The sequence below is a fragment of the Seriola lalandi genome, unplaced genomic scaffold (genome assembly GCF_002814215.2).
Source record: "Seriola lalandi dorsalis isolate HSWRI2012SDOR001 ecotype SW California unplaced genomic scaffold, Sedor1 jcf7180002054682, whole genome shotgun sequence".
Taxonomy (NCBI): Eukaryota; Metazoa; Chordata; class Actinopteri; order Carangiformes; family Carangidae; genus Seriola; species Seriola lalandi.
In genome coordinates this window covers 1,398,046-1,419,639 of record NW_019525235.1, presented here as the reverse complement: position 1 = coordinate 1,419,639, position 21,594 = coordinate 1,398,046, and the positions used below count along the sequence as shown (strand labels likewise).

At 41.4% G+C, this 21,594-nt stretch overlaps 2 protein-coding genes across 3 annotated transcripts; one reads left to right on the top strand and one right to left on the bottom strand.

Annotated features, from left to right (window-relative positions):
• Positions 1–11,272: 11,272 nt before the first annotated feature.
• ccdc33 (coiled-coil domain containing 33) lies at positions 11,273–18,300 on the top strand. 2 transcript variants are annotated; one of them, XM_023422425.2, is made up of 11 exons: positions 11,273–11,374; positions 12,162–12,358; positions 12,502–12,565; positions 14,683–14,878; positions 15,676–15,764; positions 15,882–16,022; positions 16,169–16,262; positions 17,261–17,385; positions 17,461–17,550; positions 17,637–17,753; positions 17,847–18,300. In XM_023422425.2, exons 1-11 carry the CDS (start codon positions 11,324–11,326, stop codon positions 17,907–17,909), a joined length of 1,227 nt encoding a protein of 408 aa, XP_023278193.2. In that variant the 5' UTR covers positions 11,273–11,323; the 3' UTR covers positions 17,910–18,300. The 2 variants fall into 2 exon arrangements, with proteins under 2 accessions (XP_023278193.2, XP_087034400.1); XM_087178274.1 differs by having other exon boundaries at positions 17,637–18,300.
• Positions 18,301–18,330: 30 nt separating this feature from the next.
• LOC111666903 (cholesterol side-chain cleavage enzyme, mitochondrial) lies at positions 18,331–21,576 on the bottom strand. The gene is made up of 9 exons (XM_023422419.2): positions 21,048–21,576; positions 20,641–20,796; positions 20,297–20,496; positions 19,994–20,197; positions 19,650–19,810; positions 19,402–19,568; positions 18,860–18,938; positions 18,560–18,751; positions 18,331–18,465 (listed from the first exon to the last, which is right to left on the bottom strand). Exons 1-9 carry the CDS (start codon positions 21,314–21,316, stop codon positions 18,331–18,333), a joined length of 1,563 nt encoding a protein of 520 aa, XP_023278187.1. The 5' UTR covers positions 21,317–21,576.
• Positions 21,577–21,594: the final 18 nt, after the last annotated feature.

Sequence of the window (21,594 nt, the reverse complement as noted above, 5' to 3'; positions counted from 1 at the left end):
AATGGCAACACTAATGAGAACAGATTGAGATCAAACACCAGTGATTCAACTTTCTGTGTAAATGTTAAAAGGCTTTGATGGAAGACTCACTAACAGGTGTGTAAAACCGAGAATCATATAAAGAGGGCTGAATAATGGTGATTTGGGGATGGGGGGGGGGGTTGCAGTTTTGGGGAACGGTGATACATTATTCACAGGGGTGGGGGCCTTAAGTGCCAAATTAATTTGTTTTTTCTTTCCAGTTGGACGGCAGAATAAATGGGCGCTGTCAGATGTGCAGTAAAGTGGCGTGCATTCATTTAGACAAGTGTTATTGCTGCACTGGAGCAATATGGTTTTAGCGAAGCAGGCCAGGCTGGTGGGTGGAAGCTGTGTAATTATCTCTGGTTCCTATGATGGCAATGATTGCTAAAGCAGCCAAGTGGTCCCAGAGCACAGCAGGTGTGACTGTCAGGCTGCAGGGTGGTGGGCCTGTCGGTGGATATGAGCGCACATGAGCAGTTGTGTCTGTGACTGAACAGACATTTGCAGACATTTGCAGAGGTTTGTTTTTTTGTTTTTTTTTTCATCATGATTTCTATTGATTTATTGCATGGTGCCATGAAAACCAAAAATCTCATGAGGGATCAAACACCATAATTCACACTATGGTCCTATCCTAACACTTTCAACCATATATCTGGGCTGTATTACCTACTCCTACATCATCGATCAAAGCATTAACATGTGCATTAACATGTGTTTTCAGGTTGCCATGAGCCACCCCTCTGTATAATGATCTTGAAAATATTTTTCAGCAGATCGGTGTTGACAGATTATGGCGTCGCACTGATTAAAGCAGACCAGGCAGATGTTGCCTTTTTTTTTCTCCTATAAAATTCCTCCATCACTTATGAGCGACTCTGACAATGTGCAAACGTAAAAACACAGACATCTGCTGTGTTTCAGAGGACCAGCAGAACAGAAACTGAATACTAATGTCACTGGAGCTCATTTATCTGTCTGGCATTCAAAAGATCTAAATGCTCTGCTTATTCTCTGCGATACAGAGGAAACTTTGAAACATGCCGGACTTTCAGTGGTGTAAGTCAGACCGTGGATATGACAGATGTTTGCCAAGAGATATGGTTTTTATTGACGCTCTCACACAGCCTGAGCTGACAGAGATATTGCAACTGGTTTATTTTCTCAGTCTGAATTCCTGTATCAATATCTGTTTGTGCTGCAGAGGCTCAACTAGTGTGAACACGCTGAAGTCATTTTAACTTATAATCATAATATGTAGCATGAAATGTAGAGTACGCCTATACATAAATTACACAAAATAAGGGTTTTGCCATCTTTCAGTTAGTAAGTGCAAATACTCACCAGTGCAACAGAAATCCACACGGGTGTTTTTGTTGTTTTATTTAAACTCTCATGTTGCCTCGGTTCAGCCTGACAGAGAGTCAGAAAGAGATCTGTTCCTCTTCTTACTGTTGTGTAGCGAGGACACTGTTTGAGATGATCAACACTTACTCGGCTGACTAATGAGGTGGATTCATTCGGGGCAAAGGGGTGGGCTGAACGTCTTTGTTAGACAGGCCTGCAGCCCCCTTCTTTGCAGCCTGCTCCCAGGGGAGGCCTCACAGACTGCCTAATTGAATCAAGTACACATGGTGCCTCCCCCTTCACAGCTCAGCCCCTCCCCGTACGAGTGGAGCGAGGAGGAGAGCTCTGGCTTTGATGCTTTTGTTCTCCTCAGAACCATGGACAGCGCCAGGGGGCTTCGCTGCAACTCGTTGCCTGCTGCTGGATGGAGAGGCACAACATCATTGCAGCACTCTGGCAGGCGCTATCTCCACAGCTGTTCCCATTACACTCTTGTACCGAGGTTGAAGTTTGGTGTGTTAGACTCTACCACACCATAAATTACTAGTCTAGCTTTAGATAGGGGGAGCTGGCCCAACCAGAACGATCGAAAGGGTCAATAGCCTATTTAATCTGTATTTGATAGAACATGGAGTAACATCCCTGCAGTGTAATTCATGTGTCAGTGGGCAGGTGGGCCTGACAAGAAGCACAAACAAAGACAGGACGGTGTGACTGCGCATAGTTTAGTGCCTTGTATTTCCTCTGTAAACGTCTCTCTTTTTCCTCAAACACGCCGAGACACAGACCACATATCCCCGGTGCCTCTCACAGGCCAGCACCCTCATTTCCGAGAGACAGATTGGAGTCGTGCTTCAAGGAAAAGTCTGCTTACTAGATGACCTCCAGATGCCAGGTTAATAAAGGATCCATTTGTGAGCCAGGATTCAAATTGCAAGATACAGAGCAGAGTCTGGCTCAGTCTGTCTCTGAGATGAATGCAGCCTCATCCTGTGGGCTGATCTGATTTTTATGAATGTCATGTAGTATGTTTATTTACATGAGCGTGTCTCTGTGCTCCAGTTGAACTTTTAAACTTTGATCTGGTAGTAACATTTCAACATAGTATTTTTATGTTGCTTGGAATACAAAAATAAAGATTTGTTATTTTTGTCTCATATTTCAGGCGCTCTACATGCAAGTATTTTGACAGCTCAGTACATGGTAAGAATAACACAACTGTATCATTTATTTAATGCTACCACTAGTTATTATGGTTCTCATTTAAATCTCTTTTAGTATATATTCCTTGACCTGAATTAGTAATCCCCATTGTGTAAGGCTGGCAGACAGCTGCTGCTACCATCCTAAATTTGGTCCATCCTGTAACAAAACTACAGTCTGCCTTAATTAAAATTATAGCTTAGATTAAAGTTTAGATTAGACCAATGATTAGAAGATGAATCATTTAGTTGAGCCCAAGAAAATGAATCAGCCACTATTTTGATAATCACCATCACATTCACTAGTTCAAGCTTTGCAAAAGTGAATCAAGTGAGCAATCTGCAAATTAATGACAATGAAAATAGCCGTTCACTGCAGTCTTGATTTAAATATCTGTAAAATTAAATTGAATATGAATGAGACTCATAAGTATTTTTACTAGACTCCCTCTCCAGCCAGTAACTCAATCATTACGCGCTGCCCGGAAAGCACTGTTGCAATGAACTTGGGCCAGATATGTCTAAGAGGCTAAAATGTAATTGTGGGGAACAGCTGGATTAGTCCATGCGATGTATATCCGCTCCTAATGCTATTAGATAGGAGTCTGGAGAATACCTTCCAGCACACAGCTCTCATTTTGATGAGCCAGTGGAAGACTGTGATCATTTCCACCTCACATGATGCAGGCTCTGTCTACCGGACTGCTGTGTTCAGTCAGGTACTTTGTTTTAGTTTCAAGTGTGTCAAGGTTACATAACCACTGAGAACTCATTTGGAATTGCATTTTCTAAATCACAGATGTTTTTTTTGTTTTTTATTTCTATAATATCACTATTTAAAATGCTGATACCAGTAATGCTTTGGGTAATGTGTTGACTGTGTGGTGGTATTTAAAATAGAATCCAGGTGGTGTCCAGAATCTCTATTGACTGCTCCATGCAATGTCCTGGTCACTTTCTCTTGCTCGAGGCAGACCAGGAGGAGGAGTCCCTTACTTGTGTTGTTCCTCCCAAGCAAGAGGACCATGCCCAGCCCAGATCTGTGTAAATTGTGTGTGTTGTCTACTTTTTATGTCATGAGCATAAAGGCTACAGCAGCACTGCTTATTACATGTAACACTGTGATCAGGCTCAATTATTTTAAAATAAATGACTTAATGTTGTTGATGTTACTCACATACATTCTCCTTGATGTTTGATTTATAACAGTGGAGTTATGTGTGTTAAACTACATATTGATTGTAAATCTACATGGGCTTTCAAAAGTCTTTTGACTGAGACTGATCAATACTCACTCTGAGTACAAATTTTGAATTCATCAGGCCTCCTTATATACTATTGATTTCTTGCAATGGCTGCCCTGAAAAGAATCTGATTACTTTTTTTCCTCCATCAGTCAGAACAAACAGAGGCCTGATAGCAGCAGTCAGGTAGATCTGCTGCGCATTAATACATCCACTTTGCCTTTTTGTGCTGTTTGACTGAAAGGTGTAGATATGCGTGTACAGGAGGGAAGGAAAGGAGGAGGATAAGGAGTACTGCTATAATTTCTGGCCAATCTTGTCATCTGGGATCTCTGCATGTGTTTGTTCATATCTTGTTGGCTAAAGTGAAATCAACCTTGCACATTATATCAGTCAGCATTACATCAAACTTGTCGTGCATCTGATTGTCAAACTGTTCTCCGAACGTCATCACTGCTGCAGCATGTGTGAAATCCTTTGTGTATGTTTTATTGGCAGGGCTGCAATCCTCCCTACAGGCAGGACCCCAGGTTCAGAAGCTGCATAATATATGCAGTCCTACTCCAGCAGAGCTGCAGCGTACAGTAATTTCTGAGCCCCCCCCCCCCGCCGCCGCTGGGCACTGTTGTGGGTTGAGAGTATTGCAGACAGAGTGGAAGTGGCCCTGAATAGTAATAGCTTTACAGACACTTTTCACACATTGCAGCTGTGCAGTTTGGACACAGTAGCGTGAGCATCCCATTACAGAGGCGGTCTCCTAGCACTTCTCTCATACAGAGGTTAGTGTCTGTCGATCAGCTGATAGGAGATGAAATGGGGTCACAGTGACACCTAGTGGCTTTGTGTTGTCACTAAGAGGTTGTCTTGTGGGTTGTGACGATCTGGTTATGGTTTTTATTATTTTCACCATTACTAATAAATTGTTTGTTTCTGGATAAAATGAAAACGGCGGTGTCAGGACACCAGTTGGCAGTAGAATTTGAGATATCTGAGATAAAGCTGGATATTTTAGCTGCTTTAACTGAAACTACTCAAAGCTTTTCATACGTAAAAAACATTCTCCTTATGATTATGACTCCGGCCTCAACAGCCTTTCTTTTCTCATAGGTATCTTTCTACCCTACTGCTGTGATTTTCCATCTCTGTGTTATGTCTGTCCTGGAATGCAGACATTTTTTTTTTTTTTTTTCTTTTAGTCCATTATTTTATTTCTGCTGGAAATTGAAGACATGCAGTAGATAACAGGATCAACAAGGACAAAAGGCACTGGGCACAGTCCAGTATACATAAGTCTTGGACTGAAATGCAGGAAAAGCTGATGTGATACAAGCTGGCCTTGACAGACAAAAGCAGATAGAAATGCTCCGGAGCAAACCAGGCATGTGTGGGGAGGGGGAATCATGAATGTGGGCGGTTCAGTCTGACTCTAGATAGAAGAGCTGAGAGCTTTAGAGACCTTGAACACTGAGGGTCATCATAAGCCAAGGTTCTGGTGTCTGTTATGTGGAAGAGCCCCAAGCACATGTTTGCCATTATCATCATTTGGAGTGGACGCCATTTGAAAACATTTAATCAGTGTTTCTAATACACCCATCTGGTTAACTTACCTCACAGGCGTTTCCTGGAAAATGCACTGCCCACCCCTGCGCACAGCACTCCATGATTCTACATTTAACAGACAGCAGAGTCATTAAAACAGCTCTTAGCAGGCTTATTTACTGCTAATTCCTCAGTTGTTTACCTCATTCTCCTGTTGTTCTGTGATAAGGGCGGAGTGGGGATGAAGGGAGCTCCTCGGCTGCAGTCTGGTGTGCAGGTTGGGCTGGGCTGCTCTGTTTGAAGTGCCATGTGGAGGCCTCTATCTACGCTCCGCAGCTGGAGCAGACCCAGACCGTGTAGAACAGATTTAAAGCCGTTCTGCTAAATGTGTAACCTCACACTCACCTCTGAATACAGATGTGCTGCTGCTGCTTCACAATGAAGCTGTTCCAGCAGTGTCAGCTATTGTCTATCTTGTCTTGTGTCAGCTCCAGCTAATAGCCTATCATCTGTCCATCTATGCAGGGCTGTCCATCATGAAACCCTGAATAGACCAGCCTGGTCATTAAAGACCGGAGCATTGCTCCACACAAAAAGAGGGTTGAAGGGTTAACTTCTCTATTCCATGCTCTTGTCTATTTTAGAAATGTAAATGATGCACCCTGACTGCAAAATATCCCATCAGCCCCCTGTTCCTTCACTCCCCTTGGTCGATATGGAGCTAATGTAAGTCTTTAACCCTCTGGTGGACCCCTGGCTAATACCATTAATTCCTCTCTACACATGATAAATGGTCTTTTCCAAGGTTGCATGGAACCTATGACTGATGAACGCATACCAAACAGCACTCTAAACCGCCATCTTCTCCACAGTAATGTACACTGGAACGGGGGTCATTTATATGGTCATCATTTGGATCCATTGACCCTTTCTTCTATGGCTGTTGTGCCACTGACCTGTTCTCTCATACTGGAATAATCAAGATGCAGGTCATTGGCTTTTCAGACACAAAATGTTCTCAAGATATCCATCTCCTGACGGGATCTCGGGTGGAAGTTGGTGTTTCCCTCTAAGCCTTGTAGTTACATCAGTTGGCTGTCTGACCTCAGCCCTGTGCTTTCGGGAAGGGTTGTGTGGCCGGGTGTTGACATCATTGCATCACATGTCTGCCCTCTGATGTAAATTCAATCCCAGTGACAGTCCTGCCAAAATAGGAATGATGTATTACACAAAAGGCACGCCTACCACTCTCATCAATCTTCATGCCCTTTTCACAGCCTCAGACAGGAGGTGCTTTTAATTTTAAACAAAGATGTTTAATTGATTTGGATTTATTTGTTGTGTTGTTGTTGCAACTATACCCAACATGATTTTCAACTAAATGTCCTACTTTGCCATTGAATAATTTCTGCAAAACCTATTGTTGTTACAGCTCATTTCCGATACAAAATGAAGTTTCACACATATCTCGCTACCTTTCGGTCTTGGGGGGGGGGGGTCCCATTTGGATACAAGCAACATTAGCGTTTTAATGTTTTTCTGAACTATTTGGCGGTAAGCTGGCTTCGGTAAATGTCAACTGGTGTGTTAGTCATTAAGCTTCAGTTGTATAGCATTTTGGAAAGGTCATGTTAAGCCTGCGGGGAAATGCTGTCACCGACACTTGCTGTGCCGTGGCTGGGTGTGGGTGGTGTTTAGGTTGCTTCATTGTCCCGAGAGGGTTAGTCGTCTTTCCCGTACATGTTGGCTCATTGAATTCACAGAAAACAGACAGGTTTTACTGAACACCAAGGAGTGCCTCCATGTGTTATATCATAGTTTTGGTTTGCTGGCTTGGTCTCCTATTTTATGCCACTTAATACTTGTACAGACACATCACCGGGAAATAGTGTAACTTTTACTCATGACACGATATTTAACTGAATGAGTGTATCAGAACTTTTTCTTCTTATTCATCTCTCACAACTCCTCAGATTTATCTTGTGACCCTTTGGGGGAGCCTGAGCAAGTGAACTATAATATAATATAAAGTAGATAAACAAGCTGCACTGGAAGTAGCTATTGCCATTAAGTGTTACTTACACATTAATGCGTCAGTATTCACAGGAGCCGATTTCCCGCAAAACAAGTACTTTTACTTTTAATACTTCAGCTGATAAAAGTTCAGTACTTTTACTTAAGCAGGATTTTAAATGCAGGACTTTTACCCGTAATGGAGGATTTTTACATTGTGGAACTGGCACTTTTACCTAAAAGGTTCTGAGTATTTTACACCTTGGACTTCTTGACCAAATATATTAAGTCAATGTATAAAGGGAGTAAATGTTACCAGTTTGTTTCATGAAAATATGATCTATTGTACCTTTATTTTCAGCACCCCATTGGTGTCATAGAGCAGTGTGTTTGGATGCACTCATCGGCCACACTATTCATTATGTTCAGGCCCTGCTTTTATATGTGTGCCCTTTTCCTTTATGGAGGACTGTGGTTTCACGGCAGCATAACCATAATTGACAGACGCTGATTTACTGATAATCCTTGGCTTTGCTCTCACTGTGGACCTCGTAGGGAGTGGTATTGGCTCTCAGCCTCGCACGTCCTTGAGTCAAAGCTGCATGTTGTCCTTGACACACACCTCTCTCGCTTTCTCTCTCTTTCTCTTTACCCCTCCCTCCCTCCTCTCTCAATTGCCATATTTTAAAAACCTTTATAGCCACAGTCCAGTAACGGCTCACTGCAGATGTGATTTTATTTTGCTGACAGGGCACAGATGTGATTACACACAGAGCAAAATGTCATTTTCTCAGGGGAGACCTGTAATTAAATATTGTGGTGCCACAAGACACGTTTGAGTCACAGCTTGCTGAAACAACAATTAACTGAAACTCAATTGTACATATTTGAATGTAATTGCATGTAGAGCCCACCAGCAGATCAATTATTACCAATGTGGCTAAATTAGAATTTGAATAGGAATTTACCCTGATATAATTCAGAGCTACAATTAATGAAGGCTTTTATTGTCGGCAGATTAGGTTAGTATGACATAAATGTCTCATTTAAAAAAAAAAATACCTGAGTGAGAAATGCTCTCTTTTTAAAGATAAGCAGGACTGTGTAACTGTTGCTTCTCTCGTCTAATCCTATTATTCCTTGATTAAGATCTCCACTGCAGCAGCACAGACATAAAACAGGAACCGAGCAGCCCACACTGCAGTGCTGAATTCCTGTGGTGACTGAGGGACCATCTATGTAAACCACTGCATCCTCTTTTCTCTGTGTTTTTCTCTTTCTGCTTCAATTGTCATCAGTTCTCCAACACCCCTTTTACGTCTGTGTCCATTAGCACACTACAAGTATTTCCGCTTGGCTTGCCATGTGTGCGTGGTGGCATGGGAGGGTTGAGGAAGCAGGATGGATGGGGAGGAAGCTGAGGCTAAATGTGGGAAAAGAGGGAAGAGTGAAGTCTGGGTCAGATGAAGGTTTTAAAAAAAAAAAAAAAAAAAAAAATAGTGGTGGACGGAAAAGGTGGAATATGTGGAGGGAGGGAGAGAAAGCTCCTGGGAGCCACCTTGCTCTGGCAGGCTAATTGAAGCCCTGTGTGGCAGCAGACTCAGAGCTGTCACTCCAATGAAGAGCCCATTTGCTGCATTTTGCAAGCTGTGTGCTGAATTCTGATTATGTTACTGAAAGCTCCAGCCACAGGCCGAGACTGTCACTGAGACCCCACCCCTCCCCACCTCTCGTATGGGGATACACAGCATACATCCCATTCCCCTCCCCAGCACTTCACAGATTACATGTAACAGGGTCAGAGGCATTCTGAACACGAGCAGCGACCACGGAGCACAACATGTGAATATGAATGATTTTGTTCTGAGGATTCTGTAAATTTGTCATGCAATTTCATACATGATAATGTGATATTAGACTCTGCGGGAAGTGTTTTCAGTGGTACAGGTTTTCCCTTGTTGGATTACAAGAGATTATGTCTTCTAGCAGAGCACATAGCTGCAAGCACCCAGTGAATTATTTATCACGTATTAAAGCAGTCAGTTATGAAAATATTTAACTGAACAGCGTAGGATCTTTAAATGATAAGCTGCAGTAGCGATATCCACGCTCCATGCACATGTTTATGAGAGGAAAATTTGTAATGACATTTGTATGACATTTAATTTAATTACCTGTTAATGTTGGATAAGGATTTATTGGCACTGTCCAATTTTGACATGTAACTGTACAGCAGTGTTTTTTTATCATTGTTGTTTAAATGCAGATTTAGTAAAGATGGAGACTGGGAAATGAGTTAGCAAAGTAATGTCTTACATCGAGGACTTTTCCTCCCTGCCCCCACTTTTATCATTTCGTCTCAGTCAGATCTTGTGCCATCAATGATTGTCTGTCGGAGCTTTCACCACTAATGAGCAACCAAAGCAGAAGAGTTATTGATCGACAGCTATTGAGGGTTTCAAATACATTTGCATATAAATATGTGTAGACACACTTTAGGCAAGTTAAAATTTATATGTATACATTTCATGCAACAAAAAAAAAAGCACATACACAACTATCAAGTTATTTAAGGTTTTAAGGTCATGTTATATTCATGATGGCTAAAATGTCAGCCTTTGACATTTCGTCACTGTCCTATAAAAACCACATATTGCCAAAGCCTCAGCTTTTCCTGAGCTAATGAAAACAGATCTGTTTTCATCTTTGGGACCATTTATACTTCAGATCATCCAGTGAAGTTTTAACTTAATTTAAGGTTTATTTAATGTAGGAAGAAAAAGGAAACTTACTACATTTTTTTTTTTTGTCTATACTCTGCCCTATTTTTCCAAATAAAAATTTTTTTTTGAGTTTTCATTCAACTCTTACTGAAATTAGATGTGTCTTTTACACAGCATCAGTGATCTGACATCAGACCCTTATTGAGTCGAGAGGAGTTGGGAATAAATGCTCAGTGGTGCCACAGGTGCTGCACGGCACAGTCAGTCCCCATCAATCTGATTAATTCATCAGGGAGCTGGTATTTACTGAGCAGGAACCTCCATTTAATTCCATTGATTGTTCCATACTGTTTTCTGGCATAAATATAAGGTTTGATATTACTGGCAATGCTAAGATACAACAGAGCAATGGTGGCAGAATCAGATCTTTAAAAAACAGAGTAGTAGAAAAGCCAGTGTAGTAATATTCTTAGAGATAAAACGTAAAAGCATAGAAGTAAAATCATCAAAAAACATTTGGCACCAAAAGAATGGCCCATTTTACCATAATATTATAATAGTAAGAATTATTATTATTATTATTGATGCATTAAGCATTACTTGATTGTTGCAGCTGGTAAAGGTGGAGCTGGTTTTAACTACTTCATATACTGCTTGTTGGCTTAATCTATACTAATACATCATAGTTTATTTTTTGATGATATTTTGTATTAATAATCTGGATCTGAGCAACAAAAATAAATACATTGTTTATGGAAAGGTCCAAATATTCAGTGATTATGTAAGATGAACTTTGGAGAGAGAGAGAGAATTTTTGGAAGTCACTCCTCTGAATGAATGAATCATTAATGGATGTTATATAATATATACATATGATATTATAATAGGAATAGAAATCTTCAAAGTAACTCGTGACTAAACTGTAGAAGAGTAAAAAGTACAATATTTGGTTCCAAAATGTAATGGACTAGAAGTACAGTAAAATGGATTTACTAAAAATAAAACTACCTCAAAATTGTAGTCAACTACAGTACTTGGGTAAATGTACTTTGTACTGCAATGTTTTGAATATGAAACATGATACCACAGTGTTTTCTACATAACAAGAGTCCTTTCCATTGGCCTGAATGTGTTGCCAAGGCTTGTGTTGTGGTTACAGGCTGATTGTTCAAACTTTCACATCCACCATCAGTTATGTGTTCATTCTTCTGATGAGGACTTTTCCTGTTGGATGAAGGCCTCAAAAAAGACAAAATCACTCAGCAGCCCTGCAGCTACAAAGGTAGGCTCTGACTGTGGAGGTATTTGTGTTGGAGGGAGAGCCTGTAGGAAGATAATAGATAATGTCTCTGTTTCATGTCATTTCTTTGAATCTGTGCTACCTGGCAACTGCGGCCATTGACAGTGTACACTGTATATGCGAGGCTCATACTCAAAGGACTTTAGGGCCGTTGAATTAGAGCTCTCATGATATAAAGTGGGTACTGTATGCATAGTGATGTAACAGCCTTTATATTCAAGAGATGAAGAGGCAGAACAGGCCACATACAAGCACAGTGAGTGGTTAGAGGGCATAGCTGCAATGTTTTTTTTTTTTGGATAAAAGCTTTCATTTTCTGTGAAAACAGGACTGGTAGATTTAATGCTTTCATTGCATAGGTCATTCAGCTCTCCCACATTGTTATGGGTGATTGTTTAGCATTTTGCTTGATCTGTACAACTAACAGTTAATGCTTTCTTGTGGCTTCTGTCATGTATTTAACCTAACCCTGTTTTGTTGGAATTGGCTTCACCTCCTGCTGTATGTGTAATAATGATGACAAAGTGTTGAAGTGATAATCCTCCCCTTTGCCACAAACTGGCTTTGCAGATTTGATGTAGGTGATTAGTTTTGTTTGGAGTAAATTTGAAGTAGAACTATGTGGTCTTTATATGGTTAAAGATGGACTCAAGGACACCAAACACAACATTAGGGTTAAAAGTTATATTTATTTTGTGCTAATCCTGACACAGTTTCAAGCTTAGTGTGGAGTTAGAGTTTGCCACTGAAACCAGTGTTTTCTCTTCAGCTTCAGAAGGACAGATATCACCTCCCATCTCATGATGCCCTGGCACAGATCCTACCAGATTACCAGTACCTCGCAAAGACTGAGCTCCAAAATGCAACCAATCAGGAGCAGGAGAGACCCACTCAGAGGGCAGAAGCCACACAGGCCAACAAACCCAACATAAATCATACATATCAAGTTCATCAGCCACATATACGGTAAGACAGAAATGTGTGAAACATGGATTTATTGTGACGATCACTGAATAAATAATATTTCAGTAAGACTAAAACAGAGAATTTTATAGATTCATTTCACTTACTGTTATGAGTCATTTTTATGAAATGTGTCCATGCTTCAGACCCCCTCTGCACAACTTTGAGGATGATCCCAACATGGCAGAGATCACCAACCTCCAAACTAAGGTGATTGGACACAATCAATACGTTAACTCTACAATCAATCAGTGAGGCAATCCCCACTGTCACGTTTAGTTAGTGAACAGCGACGGGGAGGGCCTGTGAGATGAAGCAGAAACTCACAGCTGCACAGGAGACAAAATGGCAGCAAGTGGAATAGATTAACATTTCTCAGACTGATTGCACTTAAGGAGGATCGAGCTGATGAGCTTTAAGCTTGTGCTAAGGTCTGAGAGTGTTGTATACTGTATGCATATCCTGGCATTTTCTCCTGTTGCTGTGAGCTTTTCTTCAGAATTTGATTATTTATTTAAATTCACTGTAGATTTGTGGATTGGTTGAAATGATATGTATGCATGCAGATTTTATGTTGCTTCATGTAGATTTTGACTGACTTAGGAAGAAGGCAGAGCTCTTGGTATTAATTGGATGATTTCACACACAGTGACACTGCATCCATTAGTGCATGATACTACTGTACATGCATAATGATAATGATAACAGATTGGAAAAGCCACATTAAGCATCACATCCTCATGCTTCAATCCAGCTACTTTCTTTCTTTGGTACATTATTGTCCAGGAGTGACAGTATGTGTGACAGCTAGACCATTTTAATGTCTTCAAATCACAGAGAGGGGAGGGAACCTCCAGTGTTCACCGGCAGAAACAGAGGCTCCCCTTTTATTTTTGACACATGAAGGGACTTTCCAGACTCATCATGGGGAGCCGTCCTTCCCATCATGCCTGTGGGCCCCCCAACAGAGACACCACCTCATCTACAGTCATGATTGTCACCTCTTCCCTGCCCTTTCAATTAGATGCTCAATTTCACCCTTGTGTCCCCTGGGAGTCACAAACACACCATCTGAGATTGGAATCTCCTAATCGCACCCACCACCACCACCACCACCTCACACACACACACACACACACACACACACACACACACACACACACACATGCAGCTGGACCCTGCTTTCAGACTCCATTCATTTCCATCTATTCAACTTGATGGAGGGGCATGTGACAGAGCAGAGAACAATACTGATAGACAACAGGCTCATGCATTACACAGAAACATGCTCTGATAACAGCTCTGCAACAATACATTTCCTGGAAAGCATCTCTGAGTGCTTTCCAGGAAACTATAATCAGTGAGGATTTTTTTATCTTTTCAAAGAAGGGCAACAAGAATGTGAAAAGAAGACAAAACAAACAAAAGAAATCTATGGAAAATTTTGTAAAATTCAGTGTCATTTTTTGGTCTCACTGAAATACCCTCAGGAATTTGGCAGGAGTTTCACCTCTAGAGTTCAGCAAATGGGCTTTCACAGTAGGACGCTCCCTGAATGCACCGCTAGGATTTATCCAAAATCCTCAGTTAAAGCTCCCGTGACAAAAGACCTTCGAAGGATAGGGTGTTATTGTCCCTCTGGATCTGAGGAGCTGGGCTCTGAATTCATTGTAACCCAGCCTTAGACAATCGATTAACAGGAACATCACACTTTATGGCATAATTGTCTTTTTTGGCTCAGCTATGTCCCATTAGCCATTTCTCATGTTATGTGCTTATTTTAACTGGGAATAATCAATTATTTATTGAGACACTAAGCCTCATGACAAACTGTACATGCAATGCTTATTTGTTGCTGGGATCTTAGTGTCGAGAAATGTCCTGTTGACTGCATCCTGGAGGACTTTATCAAAAGTTGGGGTTGAAGAGACACCTAGAGGCGGTGTTCATGTAGAACAGCACAACATCAAGACATCCCACCGGACTACTGGGGATTTTGTTGACAGTTATGTGACATTGGCCCTGTTTTGCTGTTGATATTTGTAGAAAAAAAGAAAAGACATGAGACTGACTGAGACAAAAAAAACTCCAGTCAATGTTTCTGGCTATTTGAATACAAATGAGCTTGAGGTTTTCCATTGGGGGAAATGGTTTTCAGTCATTTTTGTACTTTACACTTACCTTGATTATCATCATGCAACTCAAATCTAAACAGAGTTTTACTAATGAGCACCGAAGGGGATTCGCTTGGAATGGGGATGAAATTACTATTGTTAAAAAAGCCCCTTCAAGATTCTAGAGATTGACAGGCGACACTTCTCCATCAGGAGATGGAAAACTATCGTTCAGCCATGAATAAGATGGCAGAAGATATCATAGTGCTGAGGACGCAGTTGGTGACGGTGGAGGCAGAAAACAGCAGGCTCCGCAGCGATCTGTCTCTGCACCAGCACCTTGGCCGAGATCTGCTGGATGACACAGACATTGACGTCATGACCAAGGCTGAGATTTCTGACCACATAGGTAAGACACAGCAGGGCGCTATGGTTAATTACTCAACCATTCATTCATTAGCGCGCTGTCTTAAAACTAGCCTGAACCAAAGCCATGCAAAAAAAAAAAAAAACACAGTGACTGACATTCTTTCAGCTCTTCAAAAGGTGAGAGCAAATGTAGTCAAATATTCAGATTCATTAATGTCAGAGAGTTTACTATCCAGCCAGCAGTTGTTGAACCTTCACTCCATGTTGCTATGAATTTATGGGCATTTCACTGGCACATGAGTTAGTGATGTGGAAGGTGGCCCACTGTGTGTTTGCATATCCTTGTGAGTGTCTCTTCCCAAGCAGACTGTGCCGTTTTGTGATAAGGCAGCTCATTTAGGCCACAGACCCCGATAAGCTCTGTGGGTAGTACATCCCTTATCTCCTGAAGGACAGTTTGTGACCCTCAATGAAAGGATTTTCATGAAGGTTTCTCTGCCGGCATCAAAGCAGAGGGACTAGATTTAAGTCACATCCGAAAGAAAATCCATTAGATTTCAAAGGACTTTATTGATGGGTGCTTTGATCATTATTGTTCAAATGGCCAAGCCTCAGACTCGACATGTCCATCTTTCTAAATTTTAAATAGTTTCAGAGTTTCCATATCAAATGCTAACTCTCATCTTAGGTATGACTAGCTGTCAACTTGCTTTTCCCAAATGAACATATGAATCCAAAAACCAGCACGTTCTTCTGCCTGCACAAATAACAGACAGAAATGTATCTTTACCTGGTTGTATGCTGCTGTGTACAATTTGTCCTGTTGTTCTTTTGAAGCCTCTCTGAAATTCAAACTGGCCAGTGAGACCAGTAAGGCGGCCTCGCAAAGGGACAGGATCCAACAGCTGCAAAATGAGCTGATCAAGGTTAAAAGATTAACCAAACAAACATTACACAAATGAAACTTAAAACAATTTTTGTCAGTGTATTTGTCGTGTTTATGTGGTTTTCTACTCTGTCTTCTTCTCATGTGTGTTGTGCAGAAGAATGACAGTGAGAAGCAGCTGCTTAAACTTCACAGAGCTCACCAGCAGCAGCAGCAGCAGGAGGAGCATCTGCAGCACCACCAGAGTCGCTTGGCAAGGATGGCAACTTTGGAGGCCACAGTCAAACAGCAGGAAAAGGTGAACAGTGAGCAACGCTGTCTGTCCACTCTGCACATATCTGTATACTAGTTGTATTCCAGTTTATCGACAGGGAATGCTTCTGTCTATAAAATGCATATGTGAGGATAATATCCTTTATACTTGTGCTATGCCGATTTTTTTAGGTCATTGAGAAGATGGAGAAAGTCTTAGACGGCAAACTCAGAGAGAAGAACAGACAAAGTGGTGACAAAAGTCTGGCGTTGAAAAAACACAGAGGTGAGTGGACTGAGTGAGGTGAAAATATACAGTCACTGAGCACTTTATTAGGAACATCATACTAATTCTGGGTAGAGCCTCTCTTTGCCTCAGTTCTTCATGGCATGGATGCCACAAGATGTTGGAAACATTGCTTTTAGATTCTGGTCCACGTTGACCAGCTACACATTGATGCTGTGAATGTTCTGTTCAACTGGACGCCTTGTCACGTTCGTGAAATCAGTTTAAGATGACTTATGCTTTGTAATGCAGTGCATTATCAAGCTGAAAGTAGCCAATAGAAGATGGTGTTGGCCATGAAGGGATGCACATGGTCAGCAATAGGGCTGCACAATTAATCAAATTTAATCAAAAGCGCAAGTGCAATATCCAAATCGCAGGAGCTGAATTTTTTTGATAAAGATAAAATGTTGTTGTGCATTGTTAGCACCATAAGCATTGAGGTGCTACGGAGGCCTACAAATCATATTCTCCAGACGTAAAGGAACATGTTTGTTTGGTACAAGACCCAACAAAAATCGCATCACCATTTTTTTTTTTTTTTCAGTGAAAATAAAGTGCAAAAATGACCATTCAGACTGAATCAGACCAGGTTACGTTTTCCCAGTCTTCAACTGTCCATTGTTGGTGAACCTGTGCCCGCTGCAGCCTCAGATTTCTGATCTTGAGTGACAGGAGTGGAACCCAACGTGATACTCTGCTGTTTCCACCCATCTGCCTCAAGGTTCGACATGTTTTACATTCAGAGATGCTTTTCTGCTCACCACAGTTGTAAGGTGGTGATCTGAGTAATCGTGGCCTTTCTGTCAGCTCCAACCAGTCTGGCCATTCTCCTCTGACACCTCTCATCATCTAAGTGTTTCTGTCTCCAGAACTGCTGCTCACTAGATGTTTTTGAATAAACAGGTGTACACATGTTCCTAATAAAATGCTCGGTGGGTGTATATTCACGAAAACATTTGTGGCCAGGACACTAGACCTCTCTTCGTGCTGTGTAGGTAAAACTGACCGCAGAACAGAAGAAATAGAGTCGGCTCTGGCAGCAGAAAACTCTCGTCTCAGAGAAGAGCTGGACAGGATTCGCAGGCAGCCTGCCCCCGTCATCATACAGCAGGCAGCACAGGTACTCCCACACATTCAAGTCAATTGATTTCTCAATTGAAATTCTCAAAGTGACGTGTATCATGCCCCCCCTCAGAGAAAGGAAGTACTACCACTCAAGGAGAGACTGAGTTTACTGAATAAACTAGAGAAGGCTGAGGCAAGAGTCCAAACACTGGAGGCTCAGGTAAAAAAAATTAAACATTCTTGTACTGTATATGTCTCATTCATGGTTCATCGTTGCTTGCATGTTTTGCCTTTGTTCTAATACAGATGGAGGAGAACTCTAAATTGTGGGGGAGACAGAAACAGGATCTTTTGACCAAACTGAGCGAGCACAGGCACGGCTTCGTCCGATCATCCACCACAATCCTTCATAATGTTTCTTCGGTCAGTTAGTCATTCATTCATTTTACACACTGTGCTTCATTTCATAAGGTATTCAACATGGAATGATTTACCCTGCTGTTGTACTTCTTACAGAGGGTTGTATCAGATTCCTTAAATCAGCAAAGCATACAGAGGAAGCGGAAACCTGAAAAGTGACCGGCAAATGAACTACTGGAAAAAACTTACAAGACATATTTCCTGTCAGTTGTATTGTTTTATTTATTTTTTTTAGGTAGTTATTTTTTTATATTTTCAAATATTATGGAATAAAGATACTGTACATTCCAGGTTTGTCAGTATATTGTACACACACAGACTACACATTTCCATTATTATTCACTAAGTAATATACAAAACACATAATTAATTTGTTCACCAGTTATGGATTATCTGAGGTAACTTGTTCATGCGCATTTCTTTTTCCTTCCTCAAGTTTTTCTCTTGCTTTTTGCCAGCGAATCAGGTTGGAAGATTTTACTCTGTATTTATATTGTGGTACCTTGTGAAGCCCTTTACAATTATGTATGATAAAGGACAACAAAAATGGGCCTGATTTGTCATGCACCCCATTTTTCTCTCAAATATTGTGTTGCTGACTAGTTTGTAGGGGTTTCAAAGTCAGAATTATGGGCTTTTCTGGTAAGAGGATGAGCTCAAAGGTACTCTGCACTTCCACATAGCGCTGTTTCTCCACTCTGAAGTTCTCAAGCATCTGCAAATGCCAAAGATAATGGAAACAGTTAATATGATGTGTAAACGTGCGATAAAATGTGGTGAAACTGCTCTTTTTTCTTTGTATATCTCACATGGATGAGGAAGAGTTGCATCTCTGTCTCAGCTATTCTGCGTCCTAAACATTGACGAGGGCCAAAGCCAAAGCCCAGGCTTTTGAAGTAGTGCGTCTCCGTCCTCAGCCAGCGGGAAGGCAGATACTGCTCTGGACGAAAAAACACCTTGGGGTCTCTTCCCATTGCGTATAGTCCTAACTGAACCAAAGTCTAAACACAAACAAAAAATGGTGAGCATTCCCTCTGACACTGCACAGTCTCTTTAAAAAAAAAAAAAAATACAAAAACATGACTTGAAGATTCATAACTGCCTCTTACCCCAGCTGGGATGTGGTAGTTTTGAATAATGATGTCTTCTGCTATGTATCTTTGCAAGCTCACTGCAACTGGGTGTAACCTGTGGTATGAAAGTGAAAATTCGATATTGAAAGAAACTTTTTAACTCCGTAGCAGAATTGAGAGTTAAAAAAGTTCATTATCAGAGCAAATGCATTATGGGTTAGTGGAAAATGTATTATTGTATTAGAGAAACTATGTCTGATATCGTATTAGTGGGTCTTATTTAAGATTAGGTTTACCACAGGGTGCATTTTGTACTGTAGAATGCCTCAGAGGAAATTAAAGTGTTCTAATGCACCTATAATCTACTGCCTTTGTTGAAGAAAATCATTCAAGTCCTATGTATATATCTATATGAGGAAATTTTGTGTAACTGCACCTCTTTGAATACCTATGCATTACAGTGTGATACAGACAAGATCAAGGGTCAACTTAGCAGGGGGCAGGAAAGGCTCCCAGACTTAGACAATTAGCAAGGGCAAGGGCATTGTCAAATATCCTTGTGAAACTGTTTCTTTCACCTCAGTGTTTCCTTCAGAGCTCCTTTAACCAAGGGAATCCGCTTCAGCATCTTCAGCATGTCTCCCTGGCTTTCAGCCCGAGCTGCAGCCACCTCCGCCCTCAGCTCCTCCTGGAGGTTGGGGTGCCTGGCTAGTTCATACAATGTCCACAGCAGCGTTATAGAAGTCTGAAACACACAAACAGAACTAAGCAGTCTTAAAAAGCCGAAAAGAAGTCACACTCTGAAAAGAAATGATTTGTTTCTCACTGTATCTACTCCTCCAGCCATTAGCTCAGTGATGCTGGCCTTGATGTCTTCAATGGATAGCTTGTCCAGCATAAGCAGGCTGGGCAGGACTCCTGGGTATTTCTTTTGAGTGCCAGTTTCCTGACGCAACTGTCTGTAGATGTTCTGGATGCAGCGGTCCGCTGATGCAACAAAAGGATGAGACTGGAATAAGAAGCTCCACCGAACACAGTACAAATGGAAAAATGGAAAATTGTTGTTTTCAGGTGACAGTGCTATAATCTCATTTGGTGTTCTGCTAATAAATCTTGAAAACATCATGACATCAAAACTGTAAAAATTCATCCTGGTACTCTGAGTCCGACCTTGGTTGAAGATCCCATCCCAAGCCTCCACATGGTCCCGCCACACCTTCGCTCCAATTTGTCTCAACAGACCAGGAGGTATGTAGAGCATGGGTGAGGTAGTCTTGAACATGAGGGTGATGCAGTTGATGAAATGTTGAGCTTCAGGGTCAATGTAGTCCAGCATCAGACCCAGACGCTCACCATACAGCACTGAGCTCACCGCTGTGTAAAGAGTCAACAATGTGAGGGGGAAAAAAAGGGCACTGGCCCATACAGTGAGGATAATAGATAAATATCAGGAGAGTTGAAAGTAAGTCTTACATTCTAGTGCATATTTAAATAGTTCTTGAGAGAGGTCGGTAGTCCATTTGTTCTGGCCACTTCGCTTTATCTTTTTGTGAACTCTAGCCACAAAATCCTGGCCCACTTCATCCAGCAAAGGCACAAAGTTTTCCAGCACTTTTGGGGAAATCACCTCCTTGTTGAGAATCACCCGGTTTGATCTCCAGTCTTCTCCATTCCTGCGGGAAGATAGGATGTCAACTTCAAACTAGCCAGGCAACTAGTAGGCACAGTGTTATAGCAATCAATAAAACCTGTGGTTCCGTCAAAATATTAGTAGAACAGAAATTATACAGGTAGAAACGCATAATAATACCACATACTTTAGCAAAACTCCGTATTTGCGATTCCTGTAGTCTCTGTATGCTGTCCACGCTTCAACTTTCAGCCTTTTAGGATAATGGCCCTCTGCTTTGAACACGATGGCAGCATCCTCAGGATTGATGATATTTACACTTTCATAATAACCTATTTTTTCTCTGACATACACAAAGAGAAAAGAAAGGGTGAATATATATCAGCTGCTTGTCTTTAAAAAACATGACCTTGTTATACGTCACAGATATTCTCCTTGAACACAAAATGTTTAGATTTGGACAACAAAATATCTTGCTAGTGACGTAATTCGAAGTCCTTGATGTTTTGTCATTATTACTCGAGATACACAGTAGCATTATGCAGCTTTTTTATTTTTTTATTAAAGTAATGTAAACCACCTAGACATCCATACCTGTAGATGGGTCCAAAAGTTTTGAAGTTCTGAACCATAATGTGGTGAAGGTTTCTAAAGCCATCCAGTTTCCAGAAATTGTACAAGTTGGCCGCCCCATTCTTCCACAGTCCAGGAATCTCCCTGAAAGGCCTGACAATACTGCCACTTTCTGAGAACGCCTGTTTGACCACTGGCATGCTACTGCTGCAGCGCACACCTGATGTCAACTCTTCTATCCAGGGTAGGGGCAGCGTCACAGGGCTGCGCCACACACTCCACCTAGCCATCGTGTCAACAAAAATGCTCACTGTGCTCTACCCTCAGCAGCTTCTCTGGCTCTCCCAGGGACATCTGGTGCAAAAGGAGGCTGGTCTAAATAGTTGCCCCCCCCCCCTTGCTGTGCTGATCAAGGCTCTCCAGTTGATATTTACAGCCTAATAGAATACAACACAGTGCAATATGTCTGTGTATGGCATTTTTAAGATGCATTACTGAATATTTCATTTTGTAACAGTGTCAGAAACTATTTAGACTAAGCCAGCTAAAATTAGGTCTGGAGACCTTC

Coding starts and splice junctions, on each gene's coding strand:
- ccdc33 (XM_023422425.2), top strand. CDS start 11,324: ATGAAGGCCTCAAAAAAGACAAAATCACTCAGCAGCCCTGCAGCTACA. Junction 11,375..12,161: donor GCAGCCCTGCAGCTACAAAG/GTAGGCTCTGAC, acceptor TTTTCTCTTCAG/CTTCAGAAGGACAGATATCA. Junction 14,879..15,675: donor TGAGATTTCTGACCACATAG/GTAAGACACAGC, acceptor GTTCTTTTGAAG/CCTCTCTGAAATTCAAACTG.
- LOC111666903 (XM_023422419.2), bottom strand. CDS start 21,316: ATGGCTAGGTGGAGTGTGTGGCGCAGCCCTGTGACGCTGCCCCTACCC. Junction 20,797..21,047: donor ACTTTTGGACCCATCTACAG/GTATGGATGTCT, acceptor TGTGTATGTCAG/AGAAAAAATAGGTTATTATG. Junction 20,497..20,640: donor AAATACGGAGTTTTGCTAAA/GTATGTGGTATT, acceptor ATCTTCCCGCAG/GAATGGAGAAGACTGGAGAT.